At 36.7% G+C, this 22,525-nt stretch overlaps 1 protein-coding gene across 2 annotated transcripts in view; it reads left to right on the top strand.

Annotated features, from left to right (window-relative positions):
• Window positions 1-22,525, top strand: part of ANKIB1 (ankyrin repeat and IBR domain containing 1) — a 144,366-nt gene that overhangs the window by 18,647 nt on the left and 103,194 nt on the right. For both annotated transcript variants that reach the window (XM_027847951.1, XM_027847950.1), the window contains exon 2: window positions 21,108-21,377. In XM_027847951.1, the coding sequence (XP_027703752.1) occupies window positions 21,190-21,377 (188 nt within the window). In that variant the 5' untranslated portion in view covers window positions 21,108-21,189. The remainder of the gene's footprint in view (window positions 1-21,107; window positions 21,378-22,525) is intronic.

The raw sequence follows: 22,525 nt of genomic DNA, 5'->3' as shown, positions 1-22,525 counted from the left end.
GCATTTCCTTTTCCATGATTCCAGCTAAATGAGGCATTACTGTATTTTCCTAAAAATATGGATAAGTAACATTACATAGTTCTATTTTGTGTTTGACTGGCCATATAACAGTGATGTTTATATTGAAATTTGTATACTGAATGGTACAGCCAGGAAAAGAACTATGGGCCCAGCTCATTCCTGTGTTTCTAGGCTTTGTTAATAGGACTGTGACATCAGAGGCAGATCAGCCACTCGTCCTTTTCTTTGTTGATGTTCCACAACTGCCTTATTGTTGATTAAATGATTGTGACTTCAGAAATAAACTCAGAGAATTCCTTTGTTTTCTGTTCCTTTTTTACTCTTAGGACTGCCCTGTATAACAGGTAATGCTCATGACTACTTGTTAACCTGAACTTTGGATGCCCTCCAGGACACTTGCCCAGATGTTTTAATCTTCAGAAAATTAATTTTGTGTCTTAATTTGTAATAGCCAAGTTATTTTTAAAAATAGAATGAATATATACTTTACATTGATATTTTGAATGATCTGTGTATTTTTCTTTAATTTTTTTCTTCACCCTTCTCTTAATGCATTACATTCCTATCTTCTTACCCTGTAGGACCTTTCTTCATGTTTTATCATCCATCCTTCATAATAGTGTATTTGTTATTGAGGGGTCTCACCTTTTATCTTGAGTTAACCAGTATACCCTAAACACATACATTGTCAGTCTCTTGTCTCATTCTTGCTTAAATGATGGGCCTTTCACTCTCTTTTTATGTTCTCTGAGAATAAAGCTGTTACATTTTTCATTAGTGTAAGAAATTATTAAGTGAGAGAAAAATCATTTATTTGTTCAGGCAGTCCTCAGAACTAGTGATGATAAATATTAAATTTAAACATTTAACAAAAAGTAGATTATATATCATGAACATGGAGTTTCATGCTGTCATCATGTATTTCTTATTCTTCCTAGGGTATTCATATATTGTTGACAATGTAGAGAGCCCAGCATCATCATGAACTTCTGCCTGAAGTTCATCTTTCCTCAAAAAAAAAGTGAGATTATTAGTTTGCTTAAAAATAAAGATTCTTTTTTTCATCCTCTCTCTCCCTTGGATTAGAATGATCTCCACATTGGTATTTCCAGAATTTTAATGAATAGGCAGAAAATTTGGAGATAAAATTAGATTTCCCTGAAAGGAAACTGTTCCAAAATTGTTTGACAGTATTTTAAAAGGTATTCATTTTCAGTTGCTTTATTTCAGTAAATAAAGGTTTATTTAAATTGAGCTAAATTACTATGCTTTAAAGACTACTAGTTTGATGGTAACCTAACATCTTCACACTAAAGTTAAAAATCTCTCTTGACCACTAAAAGAAACTACATATATATTATATATAAACACATATATTTAATTTTCTAATGACATAGTAGAGGGGAAAAGGAGATATTTATACCAGCAGTTATCATGCCTTTGGATTGTTATATAAAGTCTCTGTATAACTTAACAGAATTTTCTCCTTTAAAAAAAATCAGGTTTCTTTAGAAGTAAATATGGAATAGATCTAATATATCATATGATTGGGTTGAATTTTGTACTCTTTTTGCAATAGAAATAATTTAAAGATATCTTTTGCTGCAGCAAGTACTCAAGTAAATAATTGGTGTCCTCTTCCTAATTTGCTAGAAGAGGTACAAGGGTGAGTACACAAGAGATAACTAGATCATTATTAGAGTCATCATCAGCAGGCATTTATTGTTACTAGGTGCTGTGCTGAATGCTGGGGTTACAAAGAAAGAAAACAAAATAACCAATACATCATGGGTCCTGCTCTCAAGAAGTTCACATTCTAATAGGGACTGTGATATGTAAACAACTATGTACATATAAGATATATCCTATGTAAATCTTAAGAGGAAAGTGAGGGATGAGGGGAGGAAAATGATGACCAGGAAAGGCCTTTGTAATAAGTAGGCGAGATCTGAGTTGCCTCTTAAAGTAAGCCAAGGACTGTCTGACCTCAAGACTGTCAGACTGATGGTACTCAGTACTACAAATTCCTTTCCAACTGAAGCATTGGATTTAGAATGATGGATTTAGAGTTGAAAAAGATTTTAGAGATCATCCAGGTCTTCATTTTACAAATGGAAGGATTGGGCCCCAAAGAGGTTTAAGTAAGTTCCCTCTGGTCATAAAGCAGATTAATAGTTGAGCTGGGACAGGAACTAAGATCTCCTCGATCACTTTCTTCTCTACCCCAGTGTAGTAGTATTTTAATCGTACCTTGCTACTTGAGTGTAATTTGAAAAAAAATCCTCCCATGCTAATGAAGGAGGTAATGGTAATAATAATAAGAGGTACCCATTTATATAGCACTTATTTGTGCAAATTGATTTGCTATTATTAACCCCATTGTTACAGGTGAGGAAATTGAGGCGGAGAGGTTAGGTGACTTGCCATGGGTTCTGTAGCCAGTAAATGGCTAAAGCTGAATTTGAACAGAGGTCCTCCTGACTTCTGGCCCAAAAGAACTATTCACTGCTACTACGCCTAATTGTCTCTAGTGACTAGAGTGATGTTAAAAAAAAAAAAAAAGATTGATATCATATCTGTATTGGCTGAGATAATTTAAGCACAAGCCTGCCAGCAGGCATTTCTATTCCAGAGAGTCTTCTGAATAGGGTTTTTGATAATTTCTGAATTGCGTTCTTTAGAAATACACTGTAGTTGTTGACCTAATTAAAAGTAGTTCTCCTTATAATATGTGTACCATTCAAGCTATGTTGTTTTGTTTTGCAGAATATCTGATAGTATCATTTGACGTTTACTTATGTATGTATTGCAGACACATTCACAAAGTATAGTATAGGCTAAAAAAATTCAATGATTTTAAGATTTGGAATGGGGAGGAGAGAACTGTTCTTACTTTACTAGTGACTTTATAGGATTGCTTAGTAGGTTCTCTTTAATTTGTCATCACATTTCTAAAGGTATTATCAACTTGTGTATCAAGTTAATCCTTTCATATGAAGTTACTTTCCTGAGTAAGCTATTTTATACTCAGTCTCCTGAATTCTTGATTTAGGATTAAACAAAACAAAACACCTATCATTCACAGGAACTTCACAGATCAATAATTTCTATCCTTGGTTTTGACATTCCATTTTAAGTTAAAATAAGGGGCAACACAATTTTTAAATATCTCATAGACATTAATTTTAATAAAATAGAAGTGTAGTGATGTGATAAATGGGAAGAGCATTAGTGTAGTGGAAAAGATGACTTGGTGTCAGGAGACAAGGGTTTGAATCTCCATTCTTAAACTAGATTAATAACTGTGATGTTTAATCTCTTTAAACCGCTGTTTACTTCCATATAAAATAAAGATAACAGTACTTATGTACCTACCTTATTTGGGTTATTATGAGGAAAATGCTGTAACAGTAAACCCTAACTATAGAAATACGCAGTTGTGGTCATTATTAAGTGGGCCAGGACATCTCAGGAGCTTCAGAGAAAGATTAAATTATGTTTACCATGTAGTATAGGCACATGCTAAAAATCTCTCTAAAATGTATTTATACGTATTACATTTGATGAACCTCTTCTTTTATGTTAGGTCTACAAAGAGGTCATAGGATCATAGATCTCGACCTAGAGGGACCTTAGATACGTAGTTTAGCCTTTTCATTTTCAAGTGATTTGTTCAAGTTTGTATAGACAGTTAAATGGTAGTCAAAATTCACACTCATATCCTTTGCCTCCAAGTTGAGCACTCTTTTCAGTTAGCATGTGATTCTTACATTCAGAGAGTTTTGATCTTCTCAAGGAACGGGACATAAATTTAAAGAATTAAATAACTTGATGTATTCCTCCCCTCCCATACGGGGTAGTATAGATAGTTCCACTTGAGCATAGTACAGGTAGTAAGTAAATGGAATAGCAATTCACAGATGCTGACATCGTCCTCATCACTAATTAGAAAAATTCATTCACATGTATGTACTACATCATTGGAAAAAGTGAGATTGCCTTGAAGGAGTAGCATGGCCCATTCAAGAAGAGGAGGAGCGCATTTTAGTCAGGAGAAATAGTATGAGTAAAGAAGCAGGCATAAGTTTGCATATTTTGTTTCGGGAAAAGTAAGTTAGTTTTCTGAATTAATGATTTATATAGTAAGAGATTATTGGAGAGGTAGGTTGAAACCCTATGCAGGAACCGTATTCAGTAAATAAGCACCTATTCTGTAAGGTATTGTGCTGGGTTGAGAAGACAGGCCTTGAATACATGGCCAGTGATGATAGGATCATGGATTTTCAACTGGAAAGGATGTCAGAGAAAACTAGTACAAATTTCCCATTTTATAGATGGGAAAACTGAGATCAGGAGATTAAATGACTTTGTCCAGAGTCACAGGGGAAGCAAACAAGTAGTAGTAACCAGTGATCTCTTAATGGCCCAATTTAATTTTTTCAATCTTCATCCTTGACCTCTCTGTGGCCTTTGATACAATTATCACCCTCTTCTCTAGATTCTAGTGACATTGCTCTCTCTTAGTTCTACCTGTCTTACTGCTACCTCAGTCTCCTATTCTGTATCATGCTTACTAACCTTAGCTGTCCCTCAAGAATCTGTCTTGGGCCTTCTTCTTTTTTTCCTCTATATCCCTTGGTAATATCATCTGCTCACATGGATTTAGTTATCATCTCTGAAGATGATTCTCAAGTCTCATGACTCAGATTTTTCCAGCTCTAACCTTTCTCCCTGCCTATTGGACGTCTTGAACTGGATGTCTGATAGATACCTGAAACTCAACATGTCTAAAACTGAACTCACTCCCAAGACCTTCCTTATTATGGTTGAGGGTGCCACCATCTTCTCAGTTACCCATGTGTTATCATGTGTTACTCCTTGTTCTCTTCCTCTTCAACTCCCCCCATATTCAGTCCATTGCCAAGGTCTGTGGAGTTTACCTTTGCCCCCTTTCTAATATGTTCCCTTCTCTCCTGACCCTGCTGCTATCTTTTTACACCCTTTTGCAATAACTTTCTGGTAGATTTCCCTGCCCCAAGTCTCTCCACATTCCCATTCATGCTTCACTCACTGGCCAGAGTGACTTCCCTAAAGCATGCATCAGACTGTGTCATCTCTCCTGCCTAACACTTCCACCCTCCACCTGAATCAACTTCAGTAAGGCTTCGTTATCATTGGAATCAAATGCAAAGTTTTCTGTTTACCGTTTAAAACTTTTCATAACTGGACCCTTCTTATACTTCCCAGCTTCACTTGCCCACTTGCTCTTTTTTGAACAGGGTGCTCCATCTCTAGTCTCTGCCTTTGCATTGGCTGTCTCCTACATCTGGAATGCTATCTCTCCTCATTTCCAGTTCTGTTTTTTTCCTGACTTTCTTAAAATCTTAGTTCAAATCACATTATTTGCAAGAGACTTTTCCTGTTCTATGTTTCTCTGTGAGATTATCTTCTACCTACTCTGTCTGTATGTTCCTAGTTTTTTCCCATGTTATCTTAATTAGAATGTAAGCTCTTGGAGGGCAACGACTGTTAATGCCTTTCTTTGTGTCCTCCAGCATTTCACACAGTGCCTGGCACACAGTAAGCATTTAATACATGCTTATTCATTGACTGGTTGATTTCCCCAAATTTTCAGTTTGTTGTCACTGTTGCAACACAGTAGATGGATGGGACCAGGGGTTACAGCCAGAAAGTGGGGAAAGAGGCAGTGTTTGAAGGGAAAAACATTGCCCGTTTACCTTGAGTTGGTTGTGAGAAAAGTAAACTCAAGACCAGTGATTACGAACTCAGTAATATAAGCCTTCTTGGTTGGGGGAGTGTCCTGGAGTTACTTTATTACATCACAATTAAAATAGAAAAAAATTTTCAACAGTAAAACCGTTTTGAAGATAATTGAATCTTTCATGATTGTGAAGTCACTTTAGACTCTTTCAGGGCTCCTGGATCATTATGAAAATGATGATTGGTCATTGGAATGATCAGACTTAATTCTTTCAAAGTTATTTTTGATTGTAATGTTATAATTTTTCATTATAATGTTAATTGCATAAATTGTGGTTTTGTTCACTTTTGTCAGTATCAATTCATGCAAGTCTTCCCAGGTTTCTCTGAAACTAATTTCATCAATTCTTATGTGCTAGTATTCTATTACATTCATATGCCCTAACTTGTTTAGCCATTCCCCTAGTTGATGGGCACCCCTTTGTTTTCAGTTCTTTTCCATTAAAAAAAGAGCTGCTATAAGTATTTTTGTAGGTAGGACTCCTTTTTCATGTCTTTGTGGTACAGGCCTAGTAGGTGTTGCTGGATCAGAGGGTATGCAAAGGGGCATGATTCTAAATTGCTTTCTAGAATAACTGTACCAACTCGTGGATTTACCAACTGTCTGTTAATGTGCTACCTACTCTCGTTCTACAGATGACAAAACCCAGTTTAAGTGACTTCCCCAAGATCAGTTAGGTAATGATTGACAGAACGGAGGTTCTGTGACTCTCAATCCAGTTCTCTTTCCATTATACCATCTTGCCTTATATTTCCATCACAAAGCCTTCTCTTATTACCCTAACTATAAAAGATATTTTCTGTCCCTGTATGTGCTATATAGCTCAGCATATTGCCTTGTAGAGAGTCAAGGAATAATTTTTTGAATGGATGAGCATCCTTCACAATTTTAGGAAAATGTGCTGTATTTTTATGAAGTAACATTTTTTTAGATTTCTAATTTTTCATCATCAAAAGACAGTTTGCTCATTTAAGACCAATTTATGATTTTCTTTGAGTTCCTTAATATTTTAAATGTAATTCCAACTGTGCCAATCAACATATATTCTCTGAGTTTATCTACTATGTGCCTGACACAGGTGTAGGATGCTAAGTAGAAGTAAGAGAGGCTAGATGATAATATTTATAAAATATTCTAATTTTGCAAGGTGATTTGCATCTAGTATTCCATTCAAGCCCCACAACTACCCTGTATGGGAAGTTTACAGATGGTCTCATTCAAATTTAACAGGTGAGGAACCCAAGGTTCTATCTACTATGTATGTATGTATCTACTATGAAAGTATGTATGACCTCTGTCTCCAAGGAACTTACACTCTAATCGAGTCAAAAAAAGAACACATAAAATAAAACAAGCTGCACTTCATGCAAATCCTGACAGTTATCACATGCTGTATGATAATTATCACATACTTTGTGTGTCAGCTAGAATTTAAGCTATGTGAGGGCTGAAACAATATTTTTTTTTTTATCCCTCATTGTACCTAATAATGTCTTGTACTCAGTGGTTACTTTGTAAAGATCTCTTATTGACTGACAGCACCTAGGACATAAATGCTTAAGTTCCTTGTTGATAAAACTAACTGAATGTTGCAGTACAGATAGTAACTGTATAAGGATGGAATGTTGGTTAACTTCGGACTCTTATTATAATGTTGTATCATAATTTTTGAGCAAGGAAGTTATGAGGCTCTGCAAGACATTCTAAGGAAGGATGAAGTAAGTAAAGAGTATGAAAATTAGCAAAACATGCATAGAAACAAATCTGTCAGTATATGCAATGTTCCATACTTACTGACTTCTACTTTTATCTGTTTTTTTTTTTAACCTGAGTGCAGTGAGGTTTTTTGTTTGTTTTAATTTAAAAATTTTTTTTTTCTACTTTCATCTTATTGGATTTACCTTGTTTCATTCAGGCAGCATCTTTTTAGAATTATGATTATATCAATTTTTGTTTTAGCAGTTTTGACCCTCATCAAACATTTGCTAAGTATACCATATGCACCTTCATCCAAAGGGAAAATGTACATTTTAGCTATATAAGTGAATTTCACTAGTGAGAAAATGCTAATGAGTATGTCCTTTTGATAACATATAATGAACAAGCTCTCAGAAGAGCTATTCAGAACCTGCTATCCAGGCTGTATTCTTCACTGTGGTAAAGTCTAGTAAAATGACAATTCATATATTATTCTTAACAGAATTTGGCTTTAATGAACAACATGAGTAAGTAACCTTGCTTTTCTGGGCATCCGTTTCCTTTTCTGTAAAATGAAGAAGCTGGATTATATAAGCTATTTAGCTCTAAATCCTATAATTCCATCTTCTAGCTGAGACAGGAATTTATTTACCCTTGAAATCGTCACTTGTGTGCCCTCACCCCCCTTTTAGGTAAGCACACGCTACATGGAAGCATGCCCCCCACCCCATTTAAAACCATTTGGCTATTATAAAGTACCCCAATGCTACAGCTGGATCCCATTTGATCCATTCTTAGAAGAGAAATAAATAGGAAAGCAGTTTTCCTGACTCATGTACTCATGTTACATGTATTTATCTTCCATATCTGGATAGCTACTGCAAATATGGACAAGGGGAAAGGACAGATTTTCCTTAGTGTTTGTGTGGGACTCCTGACCCATATCTGTAACCAGCCAAGATATATGTGGCTAGGTTTTCTCAAGGGAATTTAACCTCTTACTGGAGAGTGAGATAAATTCTTTACCTACTGACTTCTGGAACCTGTTCTGTCAAATAATTTTGTTGCATTTTGAGGATCTTGACAATGAAACTTCACATAACCAGTTACTTTAATAAATGTGGCTGTAGCACCATCATATTTTCTGATTAAACCTAGGAATAACAAATATGATGTTTTAAGAAGCTTTACCTTTTACTAGTATGCATGATAAGTTGAAGGGGAAAGACTGAAATCAAGAAAGCTTTCTGAGAGGTAAGTGCAGATGTGCGGTATAAAAGACGTAGGTCGGGGTAGTTACAATAGGAATGGAAGAAAATCAAAGACAAAGAAAAAAAGTCAATAGGAATTTTTTGCTGATTGAATATGAAGATTTAAGGAGTGAGAAAAATCAGGCCTTACCAGTAGAAAGATTGCTGGGTTTGGATTCAGAGGACAGGACCTAGGTTTGAATTGCAGCTTTAATCCTATGTGACCTCAGCCCTGAGCTCAGTTCTTTATATGTAAAATGAGGGAGTTCGATAAAACGGCCTGCAGTCTAAGGTCTTCCCAATTCTAAATCTATGATTCCATGGTCCTGTGATTACTTAATTTACTTTATTAGGTGACTGGTAGAATAGTTACGCTGTTAACTAACCATTGGGTTCCTGGTGAAGGGGGGCATCAGGTTGGAGAGTTTTTAAGAGAGTGATAATATTAAATGCAAAGATGCTGAGGACTGATTAAAGATTTTTGATCATTAGTGATGTTAGAGAGCTATTTCAATACAGTGATGAAAGCCAAAGCCAAACTACAGGAACTAGATACAGAGGAGTTCTCTCAGATAAGTTTAACATTGAAAAGAAAGAGAAATACAGAGCAGTAGGCAGACATGGCAACAGGGTGCAATAAGGTGGTTCCTTTTGTTCTCTCAGAATAGGGAAGCCCTGGGCATGTTTGCAGATAAAAAGGGGAAAGCCAGTGGAGTTAAGAGAAAATTAACAACCATTTGTTAAGGGTTCTAAAAATTGGGGGTCCAAAGACAAAAATGAAAGCCCCTGCTCTTAATGAGCTTCCATTTGGGGAGGAGGCAAGAACATGTATACATACTAGAAATAAAATATGGAGTAAATACAAGGTAATTTGGGGGTGGGGAAGGAACTAGCACCTGGGGGACATGAGCAGGTCCCATGTAGGAGGTAGCATTGGAACTCAGCTTTGCTGAAAGCTAGAGGAGGAGGAGGTGAGCAGGGAATGGTATTCCAGGCAGAGACAACCTGTACAAATGAAAGGAGGTGACAGGTGGAATATGTTGAGTGAGGGAAAGACTAGTTTGGACAGAAAGGATAAGGGGATCAAGGGCCTCCTAAGAAACAGGAAGGCTTGGCAGAGAGGATATTACAGTAAATTTGGAGTCAGGGTGTGAATTATGTTGACTAAGAACATACAGATTGACTTGGACTTTAGAGAGGGCACTTTCATCTGAGACTAGAAAACATTAGATGATGGGTATGGAGACAGTATGATTAGGAAAACAAGATTATAGAATGGGGAAAGTGCTAGACCAGGGAGTTAGAAGACTTAGGTTAGAATCCCAAATCTGGCACTGCTTATTAGCATGTCCCCTAACCTCCTTCTGGAGGAAGAAGCATTCATTTTATAAATACGTATTAAGTGCCTGCCATATGTGCCACCCACTGTTCTAGGTTCAAGGGAAAATAGATAAACAAGTTCTGTGCCCTTGAGAAGCTCACAATCTAGTGAGGTTCTAGAACCAAGACAAGAGTAGTCGGAGAGAAATCTATTAGTAGTAGGAGAGAAATCTATCTCGTGAGAGAGAATAAGGAATTAGGAGATCTAGGGTTTAAAGAGAAAAGGAGGGTTGAGAGTAATGGGGGGAAATAGGTTGGAAGTACCTAAGTGACCTAAGGATTACTAGGGTAGCATCAAAGAACAAATTTGAATTTTTAATAGCATGAATTTTGTAAGCTAAATCTGCCTTATTTTGTATTTCTCTTTAAGCCATGTTAGGCAGCATTCAAGTAAATTATTATAATTTGTGGAAAGTCCAGTGAAGTCAAGAGTGGGTGAAGTGAAAAGAACTGAGTTGAGTGGGAATATGAGTTAAGAATGGAAGGGCAAGTTCAGTGTGTGGGAATGAGTGAGAGGGGATAGACTTATGAATGGTGGTTAGACAAAGGAAGCATTAGATTAGAGAGCATATCATGTATTTTATGATAATGAATTCAGGGTGTAGTTTTCTTTAGGCTTGACTGATTTGGGGTGGAGTGGCAATAAATTGAGTCAGGGAACACAGTTCCCTGAGCATTTGAGGTATCAGAAGAGTTTGCTGTTGAGATAATAAAAAATGGTTAAAATGCATGATTTGTGCCAAGATGAGATGGAAGATCCTATAATGCCTCTGTGACTGAGAAAGTTCCTCGTGAAATCTCTTCTGCAGTTCAGATTATGCATACTGAAGGTGATTTCTTTTGCAGTTGTAAGGTAAACTGTTTTCTAAAATATATCTTCATTTAAGATATAAAAAGAATTATCAAACTAGTGCTTCAAATTCTTTATCCATAAATTTTGCTTTTTTAAGCAGCAGGAAAACATTTAAAAATCTTTTAAACGTTTTTATTTTCCAGTCATCACAGACTTTGTTGTATCACATGAGCTTTATAGCCTATGTTGCATATGCAATCTTTAAGATTCCTAGAATTCAGTGGATTTTAATTTGGCAAGCATTGCCAAAATAGACCTAGTACTAACTTTAGAATTCCTAAATGGTTGAGGATTTAGATTGTGTTTAATATTACATATTAAAAATTTAGAATTTTTTTCGTAGCTTCATGGCTATATGATTGATTTTTCACTGAATACATTGTGCTTTTTTTTTTCCCATGGCAAACTGTAAAACTAAATTCATTATTTAAATATAGATGCCTTGGTCATTCATTGTGCTTAAGAGTATTTCATTTTTATCTTTTCAGTAAGCCAAAGCTAGGTCCTCAGGATTTAGTTAGATAAAAACATTGTCTAACTGCTCCATTTTCAATATTCACTGAATATGACCTAGTTTAGAAGTAGAATTTGATTTTGTTGTTGGTGTTGTTTTTCTAGTATTGCAATTTTTTTTTCTAGTATACAGAATCAGAACCAGTAAAAATATTTTAGCAACTTTTCTCTCCAAGTCTTTATCTTGAGAAGGAAAAGCCAACTTGTTTTCATCAGCTGAAACTATCCAATTTTCACCTTTTTCAAAATGTATTAAATATATCTTTTTTTCTCTTTTAGCATTAGCATAACACCCTTACATGTTTTTGCTTAATTTTGTAGCTCTTGTGAAAAAATAGATGCTAGAATGGTTTACAGTAATATAGCTAAGATGATGATGCACCTGTGTCTCATCTGTTGCTAAAATGCTCCAGAATGTTTTGACTTTTCTCAATTTCTGTTTCATTTGTCTCTACTTCCTTGTTTTCTTCCTCAGTTTCCCCTCTCCTTTACTTCCTCCCTTCTCTCAGTGCTTTTTTTTTTTTTCATTGTGTGTTTCTTTTTTCTCAGTTTGACTTCAAGCTGTTCTTTATCTATCTTCTCTAAAAACGTTCTGAACCTGCTCAAACCTCAGGTCATTTTTGTCCTTTCTCTGGAGATTGCTATCTCTGAATAGAGCCTAAAAATAGATTCTAGTAACTTGATCTTTCTGATTGTTTCTCTTACAGGTGAAGTAAAGTTTGTTATCTAAATTTCTCAAAGTGTGTTCTGGGGACAATTTCAGGAGGTCTGTGAAGTCAAAACCATTTTCACATAACATTTGGATAGTTTTAGTTTAATTTTGAATATGGCAAATATTTACTTACTTAATTTCTTTATTTTTAGTTTTCAACATTCATTTCCACCAGATTTTGAGTTCCAAATTTTCTTCCCATCTCGCCCCTCCCCCCACCCCAAGATGGCATGCATTCTGAATACCCTTTCTCCTAATCTGCCCTCCCTTCTCTTATCCCCTTTTCCTTCTATTTTCCTGTAGGGCAGGATAGATTTCTGTACCCCGATGCCTGTATATCTTATTTCCCAGTTGCATGTAAAAACAATTTTTAACATGTTTGGGTTCCAAATTCTCTCCCTCCCCACCCCCCCTCATTGAGTAGGCAAGCAACTCTATATAGGTTATACATGTGTAGTCATGCAAAACACTTCCATACTAGTCATGTTGTGAAAAACTATTTCCCTTCATCCTATCCCACCCCCCTGATTATTCTATTCTCTCTTTTGACCCTGTCCCTCCTCTGAAGTGTTTGCTTCTGATTACCCCTCCCCCAATCTGACCTCCCTTCTATCATTTCCCCCCCCCCATCTCCTTGCCCCCTATTTTCCTCTGTAGGGCAAGATAGATTTTTATGGTAAATATTTGCATAAGCCACATAAACGAAAGCTCTTTTGTGGGATCCTCAGTGGTTTGTGTTTTTTTGCAAGTCAAGAAATAATCTCTATTTTTTTTTTCCAGAATGTGCTCCAATAGATGCTGAGATGTGATTTCAGTTTTTTTCAAAAGCAAACAGAATTTCATATGTAGAGAGGGTAGTGAAATTTGTTATTTGGGCTGTTTACCCTTGAAGATGGAAAAAAAAAGCAATGTTTACCTAAATTTAACTGAAAGCCAATGGTTAAGGGACAGTGAAAGGTAATAGTCAATAAGGGAAGACATAGACAAACAAATGCAAATTAAGTTCGCAGAGGTACCAGTGACTAGAATGGGACCTTTTTTTTTTTTTTTTTTTTTTTTGGTGAAGCTAATATGATCTGGCGTCATTTGATACAAATCTATTTTTAAACCACACAAATAATTACAAAGACATACATGTTCAGATGTTGCGTGGAAGTATATGAAGTGCTAATGCAAAGATATATTGTTCATTCTTAAGAACTTTCAGAGAACAATCCCTTAATTTGAGCGTTAGCTACAGATGTATTTTTGGCCTTTTGTCAGTCAATAAACATTAAGTCACTACTGTGTGCCAGGCACTATGTTAGGTGTGATCCTCAGTGATTTTTAAGAGTATAAAGGAGTCCATAGATCAAAAAGTTTTAGAACCACTGATCTCAGTGATTTATGGATTCATGGTTCTTCTGATAGTTCTTCTATCATACTTTTAAATGTTGATTGTAATTGCAAAAAAAATTAAGTGACAACAGAAATATATGAACAGCACTATAATTTTCTACAAATAAAATGAAGAAAAGAAGATTTGTCTTGACTTGATGCAAAATTATTTCCCTCCCCTACAACATATAATTTGTATGGCTTATAAGTTCCTGTTGGAAGCAGCACAGTTTGAGGACGATGAGTCTCAAGGTATTAGAAGGATGAACAATAACCACTGTCCCATATTCCTAATTTCCCACCTCCATGATGTTTTTAAGAATAATATACATAGTGGCAGCTGGATGGCACAATGGATGAAACACTGGCCCTGGAATCAAGGGCACCTGAATTCAAATCCCAGCCTCAGATACTTGCTAGTAGTGTTACCCTGGGCACATCACTTAACCCCAGTTTCTTCCATAATAATAACAAAAACAGCAAACACATGCAATGAGGGCATCCTTGATGAATGAGGTCATTAGAAGGCAACCAGCAAGTGACCACTGAAGGATGGAAAATAATTTAAGTTCCTGTTATACTTATCGTTTGTCAATTATTAAAATACATTTGATTTACTAAAGCAAAATATTTCTTTAAAGACTGTTTGAGTAAGCTGCCACCCATGTGCATATCAGTTACACACAATTTCTTGCAAGCGACAGTTTCTCTATAAATCAGGGGTTCTTAATACTTACAAGGTCTATGTATAGATTTCAGGAGTCTGTAAACTTGTATGGGGAACCAAAACATATATTTCCCCCCACTAATCTCTAGCTGAAATGTAACGGTTGTTTCAATTATTTAAGAACATGATTCTGAGAAGGGGCACAAATGCTTTACCAGACTGCTAAAGGTTTCCATGACACAATAAAAGTCAGCAATAACCCCTAGCTATAAAGAGTGAGAGGTCCTCCAGTTGTTTTTGTTTGAAGATAGCATTGTATTGATTGTATGGAACATTGTAGAGTCTCCTCAGTGTGCTCCGTAACTACTCAAAAGAATTTGGTCATAAAGGAGAATGGCATACATAAATTTACCTTAGTATACATATAGCATATATAAATACACCATATGATATGTAGTGGGGTGTGTGGTGTTCCAGGCAGACTAGCACCTGTGGTGTGAGGGCTTGCTGAGCCCTTTACAGGGCTTCTCATCCACCTTTGGTGTCCACCTGATTCACCCAACTCTTACCTGTGGTTCCAAGAAGCTGGAGCTTGAGCAGCAGCCACACCTCAATAAACTATCTTGGCAGATGGGTCAAACCAGGTTGAGGATAACCAATGGGCCTCAAACCCTTCAGTGAGTTAGGGGGATGTTTACCCCAAGCATTTGAAGACTTCCACTGGTGGGATGGGCGGATGTGAACAGTTTGTTCCAGTGGCCACAAAGGCCCCTGAAGCAGGTGTTGCGGAGCTCTTAGAGAGCTTGGTCAGACATCAAAGACCCCAAGGTCATCCGTTGCATCCCATACCATCACGATCTATTTTCTTGCCACTGGACTCCTATGACTCTGGAAGAGAGAGTGAGGCAGACAACTTTGTGCAACTCTGCCTCACTTAAATCTAATTCATGCACAAGTCAAAACATCACCCCATAATGTCATTGATTCTCTTTGAAAACAAAGAATAGTAAAAACAGTATAATGTTACTGTTCAGATTGATATATAGTTCAGTGGACAACTGATAGTGTGGAGCTCATCCATTAGTATGTATATATCTTGGACAGATGGTCAGATGGACAATGATTGAGGATTGAGCTTTAAAATTAGAGAACAGAATGGATTTCTTTTCAGAAATTACAGAGTTCTTTTAATGACCCCAAATACCTGCTTGAAACAAATGCCCCTCTTTTTAATGCCAGTGTCCTTTTGCTGTGTATATTTGAATCATGGAACACCATCGTTTCTAAAGAATTGAAGTTGAGTATCACCCAAAGGGCGATGGATAAGTGCTTGGCGGGTGTGAGCAAGCAAGCTAAAGCATATAACAAACATCTGATTATAAAAGAGAATCAGTTGAAGATCTATCATCAAAGAAATGTATGAGTGAAAAAGGATAGGCAACTGATCATATTGTAATGAGAGCTAGCCCATTTCTGTAGCCTATTAAGGTTTGCAAATGTTTTACATGTTATCCCATTTGATCTCAAGAGTAATTCATAACCAAAAGATAGTCCACATGCACCATTGATATTCTGCCAGTATTGTAGTCAATTGAGGAAGGTCTCCAGGGTGTTAGGTTGATTCCATGTGGTGAACTTATAGAAAGACTTGAACAAGTAGAACCAGGATGGGCAAGCTTGGGTGAGTGACTCTCTGTGTCCTTGGAAGGAGTATTCACATCAATGAAATCACAGATCTATTTGAATATTTTAAGAAAAGATAAATTAGAGATTTGTAGCTTTCAAAAGAAACCTTACCTTTGAAAGGAAAAAAGTGGGGCAGCTAGGTGGCGCAGTGGATAGAGCACTGGCCCTGGAGTCAGGAGGACCTGAGTTCAACCCATTGCCTAGCAAAAAAACAAAAAGGTAAGAAACTGACATTGGAAGTGCTGGACGTAGGTTCAGATATTCTTCTTGTTATCTCTTGGGGCCTTAGTTTACTCATCTGTAATTGAAAAAGTCAAATTAGGTGAATCTCTGAGATACCTTCCTTCCCCCCCCCCCCCCCCCCCCGCTTTAACTTTATGTGATTATGGGATTCTGATTAACTTGTTCCTGCTCTGTAGTAGTAAGGCAATGAAGTATGTTTAGGGACCACTAACTAACTGTTAAGAGAACTGAAAATAGGAAACTTGAAGTTGAAACTAGAGAGTTCACTTCCAAAGAGGTAATAATTAGAGATAAAATAATCATTTCCAGAGTTTTTTGGGGATACTGCTTTCTTGCCTGGCTATTCCTGCTTAGTTTACCTTGAGCATAGAGGAATTACATGCACTGCTTATCTCTAGATAGCAAACTTTTTCACTCACCTTAGTGAACACTTTAGTGCTCAGAACTTTATGATTCAAAGAGGCATCATTATTTCAGTAAATCACAGTTGCAACTGTAAAGAATGGGAGAATATACCTGGCAAGTTTAGAAAAAAGTATTTGGGTTCCATGAGCAATAGAAAGGTGATTGTGAAATCAGGACTGCATTTGCTAGTATGCTTTGTAGGATAAATAATCTCAGTTTTCTAAAGTGAAACAGATGAGAAAATATTTGCTCTACTCTTTTTCATGCAAGGCCTCATGCCTATGTAAAGCAAGATTAAAATGTTGCCAATGTTTTCTTAAGATTCTAAAGATTATCTAAGAGGGCAGCTAGGTGGTGCAGTAGATAGAGTACCGGCCCTGGATTCAGGAGGACCTGAGTTCAAATCCGACCTCAGACACATAACACTTACTAGCCATGTGACCCTGGGCAAGTCACCATTGCCCTATCAAAAAAAAAAAAAAAAAAAAACAAAAAACCCCTAAAGATTATCTAACCCTAATTATACCCCCAAAACTTAACACTGCATTCTTAAATAGGATCTCATGTGGGCTTTTTTTCCTTAAATTATGTTTGGGTAACTTTTTTCTTATGAGGTATATAATTTCAGAGATAATCTATGTGAATTAAAAAAAGTGATCTGCAAACACAAGGCTACATCTCTTCCTTGAAAATGAGATTAAATTATATATTCTATGTAATTCATTATACACAAAATATTAGTGATGTTTACTGTAGAAAAAGGAAGACAGGTACAAAAACTTAATGTTTTCAAATGTTTAAAAGCGATCTTTAAAGTGACTACTGACTGGCTTTCTAGTGAAAAATAATATAATTATTATAACTATTATATGATATGTATAATATATATTATAATATCATTCCTCAGTTTAGAAGAGTTCAGAGGCTCCCCATTAACTCCATGATAAAATACAAAATCCCACTTCAAACCTTTCCCAGTCTGGCTCCAGCCTCCCATTCTCAGTTTATGACCTATTACTCTCCTCACGTGCTCGAGCCAAACCGACCTTTTGACTGATTGACCCAACATCGCCTGCCTCTTCCCTTTGCACAAACTCCTCATGCCTGGGGAGAGATCCCAGAGCATTGGAGACAGCAGCCAGGAGAGCTCTGTACCCACCAATTAAAGTTAATATATGGTTGTTAAGAAGAGTGACAGTAGTGGAGAAGTGATCAGCAAAGGTGTTGTGTAGAAGATGACACTTGCACTATGTCTTTAAGGGGATTGGAGATTCTATAAAGTGGAAGTGAAGCAAGGGAGTACATTACAGGCATGGAGGATGTACAGTGAAACGGCCCAGACATACAAGATGGAGAGTTGTCATGAGGAATAGAGAGAAGTCCAGTTAGGTTATATTTTAAGAGTGTGGGAAGGGGAACAACAGAATGAGGCAAATCACTTTAATTTCCCCGGCACACAGTTTACGAGATCCATCACTATGGTCTCTCCCACCTCTTGTACTATAATGCTCTATACTGTAGCTCTCAAGAGAATGTTAGCTTCTTGAGGGGATGGATTGTCTTGGTGATGCCTGTCTCACTTTTGCATTTATGTCCCCAGTGTGTACTCTGTCTGGTACATATTAAGTACCTAAATGCTTCTTAACTGATTGAAAACTAATACTCAGTCAACTAATATTTATTAAGTGCTGCCAAGGTGCTAGGCACTATCTAAGCACTGAACGTACAAAGAAGGGTGAAAAAACAGCCCCTGCTCTCGACGAGCTCACAGTCAGATGGGGAAGAGAGGATGCAAATGACAGTGTGGAAATTATATTTGTATACACGTGTATGCACAGATCCAACAAATTGGGGGTCAGTTCACTAAGATTAAGGAAAACTGGGAAAGGCTTCTTGCAGAAGTTTAGATTTAACTGAGGCCTGGGGGACAGCCAGTGAAATGCTCATTTTGGGGAGGATGAGTGTCATGTTGAGGGAAACAAGGAGACCAGTTATAGCATCACAGAGTACGTGGGAGGAGGGAGTAAGGTGTGAGGAGACTGCAAAGGTAGAAATGGGGCAGGTTATGGTGGGAGTTAGAAGCCAAACAGATTTTATATTTGATCCTGGAGATAATAGGGAGGCTCTGAAGTTTACTAAGAGCATGATAAGATCAAACCTGTGCCTAAAATTCTCAAGACAGATGACTTACCTTACCCTCAGGCAATTTAATTTCCCTTTTGTTTCTATTGTCCCCTGTTCCCAGATCATTTGTAGAAAACTGACAGGAGAGCTCTGTAGCCACCAAGAGTTTCTTCTTAGGGCCAGAAACTTGAGAAGTGGGTCATGTATTTGGGATACTGAAATGTTAAATATTCCACAGATACTCAGCAACACCCCCTTTTAACAGTTTCCATTGAGAAGTTTATGGTCAGCTTTGAAAATAAAATTGCTTTCAGGTAACTTTGGAACTCATACGAGCTCTGTTGACCAGACTAATCGAGGGTCTAGAAATTATTGTGTTGTTATTTAATAATACCTTGGTGTGTACGTGAATCTTTTTAAGGTTTACAAACTACTTACCTGACAATAACCAAATGAGGTAGGAATGCAGGCATTATTTTTCTCATTTTATAGATGAAGAAATAGATTTTAGTAACTTGCTTTGTCTAACAGCTAGCTAGTAAGTGTGTAAATATATGGAAAAAAATTTTAATCCGGGCCTTCTGATTCAAAGTTCATCATTACGACACTATGGTCTCATGTGAAAAATGCCTAGAAGAACTAAGTTAATTTAGTCTGGGACATGATAACCATCTTCATGTACAGTTTCAGGCAACAGAACGAAGACCAGTGGGTGAAAATTTCAGAGATTGCAGCTGAGTTTTCTAACTTTTCAAAAAATGAAAGGGGCTGCCTTTGTAAGTAGTGAGTGCCCCCTCCCTTGAAGTATACAAGCAGAGGGAAAATGAATCTTGTCCAAGATGGTTTAGAGGAGATTTCTAGAGTGTATAGTAGATCTCCCTTGACAACAATACAATATGTTTGCTTTGGCTTAAAGATAGCCACTTCCCTGGAGAATAATACAGGTGGTGGTATAGGGAGCTATCTAGCTTCTGAATATTGAGGACTTGGATGAACTCACACAGGCTAGGCAGAAAAACTGCAGCAAATTGAGAGAACTAGTTTCTGAACTGAGACCCTCATCATTTTAGAATCAAGTGCTGATACCATAGCCACTTCTTTTTATTTGGCCTTCAGATTCCATACATTCTCATGCTGATCTTGTTTCCTATCTAGTTATCCCTTCCTAAGTTTAACTTCGGCCTTATCCTTTATTCTAGAATGTTACTCATTCTGGCTCATCTAGCTTTTCCCCAATTCCCCAACCCTTTGTCTCATTAGTTTTTGATATGAAGCACACTGTTTGTCATAACCGGTGGTTCAGCTGTAAAATTCAATTATTTTAATTCAATGATTTTGCCCATTTTACTCATTACAGTTTACTGTTGGTCACTTTTTGTATTTTACCTTTACCCTGTTGTTCATCAGTGTTAAGCCTACTCTTATGTTTAGTAATTAAAGAAATTTGATTTGACTTCTAGTTTTCTATTATTTATTCAGGGTAGTAAGAAGTGGTCTTTAGTAGAGAGCTTCCTATTGTTATATCATTTAGTTGTGTCTGACTCTTCATTTCATTTTTATGGGGTTTTCTTGGCAAAGAATTGAAGGGGTTTGCCATTTCCTTCTCTAGGTTCCCCATTTTTACAGTTGGGAAAACTGAGGCAAATAGGTTAAGTGATTTGCCCAGGGTCATGCAGCTGCTAAGTGGCTGAGCCTGGGTATGAACTCAGGTTCTCCTGACTCTCCAGGTTCAGCACTTTATCTGCTGTGCCACTTAGCTGCCCTAGCTTCCTGACACAGTACTAAAATAAAGATTTCCTAAATTGTTCTATTCATCCTTTCAAGTATCTCATTTCCCCATTGTATTGAGTGGTATCGCATGTATTTGAATACCTCTTCTCCTTTTTTGGTTTCTTTTTAAGATTGAGCATTTTTGCTTTTCCTTTACTCAAGGGCTTAGGTTCAATTCTATAATAACGTATATAAGGAAAATTTCCAGTGATTTCAGCTGTATCAAATTGTCCATTTTGCAGCATGAGTTGTCCATGTGACGTTGGTGGATGAATTACAGGGGTGTTCAACCAGATTTTCCTTGACTCAACAAAGAGACAAATTGGAAAACTTCTATTTTAAAGTTCATTTTATAGGACAAAGTACAATGTCTGTGCATAGTTTTTAAATAGTGTGGGCATGGAGTGATGTTACAGTTTAACAGAAAGTTAATTTGTGCACCATTAAAATATTTTAGTGAATTTTCTATTTAAATACAATTTTTTTTTAACAACTTAGTTTTCTTCCTCTTGTATTTTTTTAAGCTAAAGTTAAGTTCCTAAGTGTGATGTTTTCTTAAGGAAAGCCTCTTCATGAATATGATTTTACAACCTAATTTGAAATCCTTTTCTTCTCTTCTTCTTCAGAATGTGAAGCATGTTGCACAAGCGCCCAAGAAGTGGCTGAAGGGGAAAGGGAAGAGGTTCCAGTAGCTCCCCGGGTAACACCATGGGAAATACAACCACCAAATTCCGCAAAGCGCTTATCAATGGAGATGAGAACTTGGCCTACCAGATTTATGAGAGCAACCCTCAGCTGAAAGAATCCCTAGATCCAAATACGTCTTATGGGGAGCCGTACCAGCACAATACTCCATTACACTATGCTGCTAGACATGGAATGAACCGAATATTAGGGTGAGTGTTACTGCAGATTTACTTGGCTATAGACATACAGACATGTTTTGATACTGTATTTGAGACTTCTTCTGAGAAGTCATATACATCGCATCAACTGATAATGTTTTTTCCTTAGCATATTTAAATTATCACGTAGAGATATTATGGTATACTGAAGAGGTTATTGGACTTGGAATCAGGAAGGTATGGGTTCAAATCCTTCCACTGATAATTACTATCTGTGAGACTTTGAGCAAGTTGTTGCACTTTGTGAGCCTCTGGAAAATTCCCAGATTTACTTAATAACTTTTAGATAGTTGTAATTTACAGTACGAATGGAAGAAGGAGTGAGTTTCTACCCCCAGCATTTCTACCAAAACATTTATATATTAGGGAATCAAGTTAGTATATATTTTCATTTAGTAGTGTCTTTAAATGATGTCCAGTATTTTTGTGAAGAGTCTTTGGGGAGGGGAGGAAGAGGTTACAAATTCTTGTTAGATATTTAGTAAGAATTTCATTTCCCATAATACATACCTTTGAAATTCATAATGTTTTAATTCTACAAAAGCAAGAGACTGAGACTTAACTATTGGAAAGGAACTGAAAAATAAAAATATTTTTTTACATCAGCTTTACTATGATACTTTGAAAGATCCATTATCTAATCACTGTTGATACTCAGTTCACCAATTTTATTATTACCCTTCTGTGCCTTCTTTTTTATTTATTTATTATTTTATTATTTTCTAATTATCTGGGGTATGGATTTTTAACCTGGGGTCCATGAACTTTTTAAAAATTTTTTTATAATAATATCAAATTGACTTCCTTTGCAATCTTATATGTTTTCTTTTATGCATTTAAAACATTCTGAGATGGGTCTCTTGGCTTTATCACTCTTATAGAAGGGGCCATGACATCAAAAAGATCAAGAGTCTTTGATCTGCATTGTTGAATCACTCAGATGGTTCGTTTATTGTCTCTCCTACTTGCTGCATGACCCACCCATTGTGTGCAACAGGTTATGCCTGTGCCTGGTGACCACTGTGACCACTGTGACCACTTCCCCTCTGCTGTGGAGCTTTCCATTACTTGTTACTTGTGAGTTACTTGTGAGGTACTCAAAGCAACTGAAGAAGAACTTACGTTCTTCCGAGTTCTTC

The sequence above is a fragment of the Vombatus ursinus genome, unplaced genomic scaffold (assembly GCF_900497805.2).
Source record: "Vombatus ursinus unplaced genomic scaffold, bare-nosed wombat genome assembly UNPS02005459.1, whole genome shotgun sequence".
In the NCBI taxonomy this organism is placed as follows: Eukaryota; Metazoa; Chordata; class Mammalia; order Diprotodontia; family Vombatidae; genus Vombatus; species Vombatus ursinus.
Note: the sequence above shows the minus strand (reverse complement) of the source record. Positions and strands in the feature narration are given on the sequence as shown.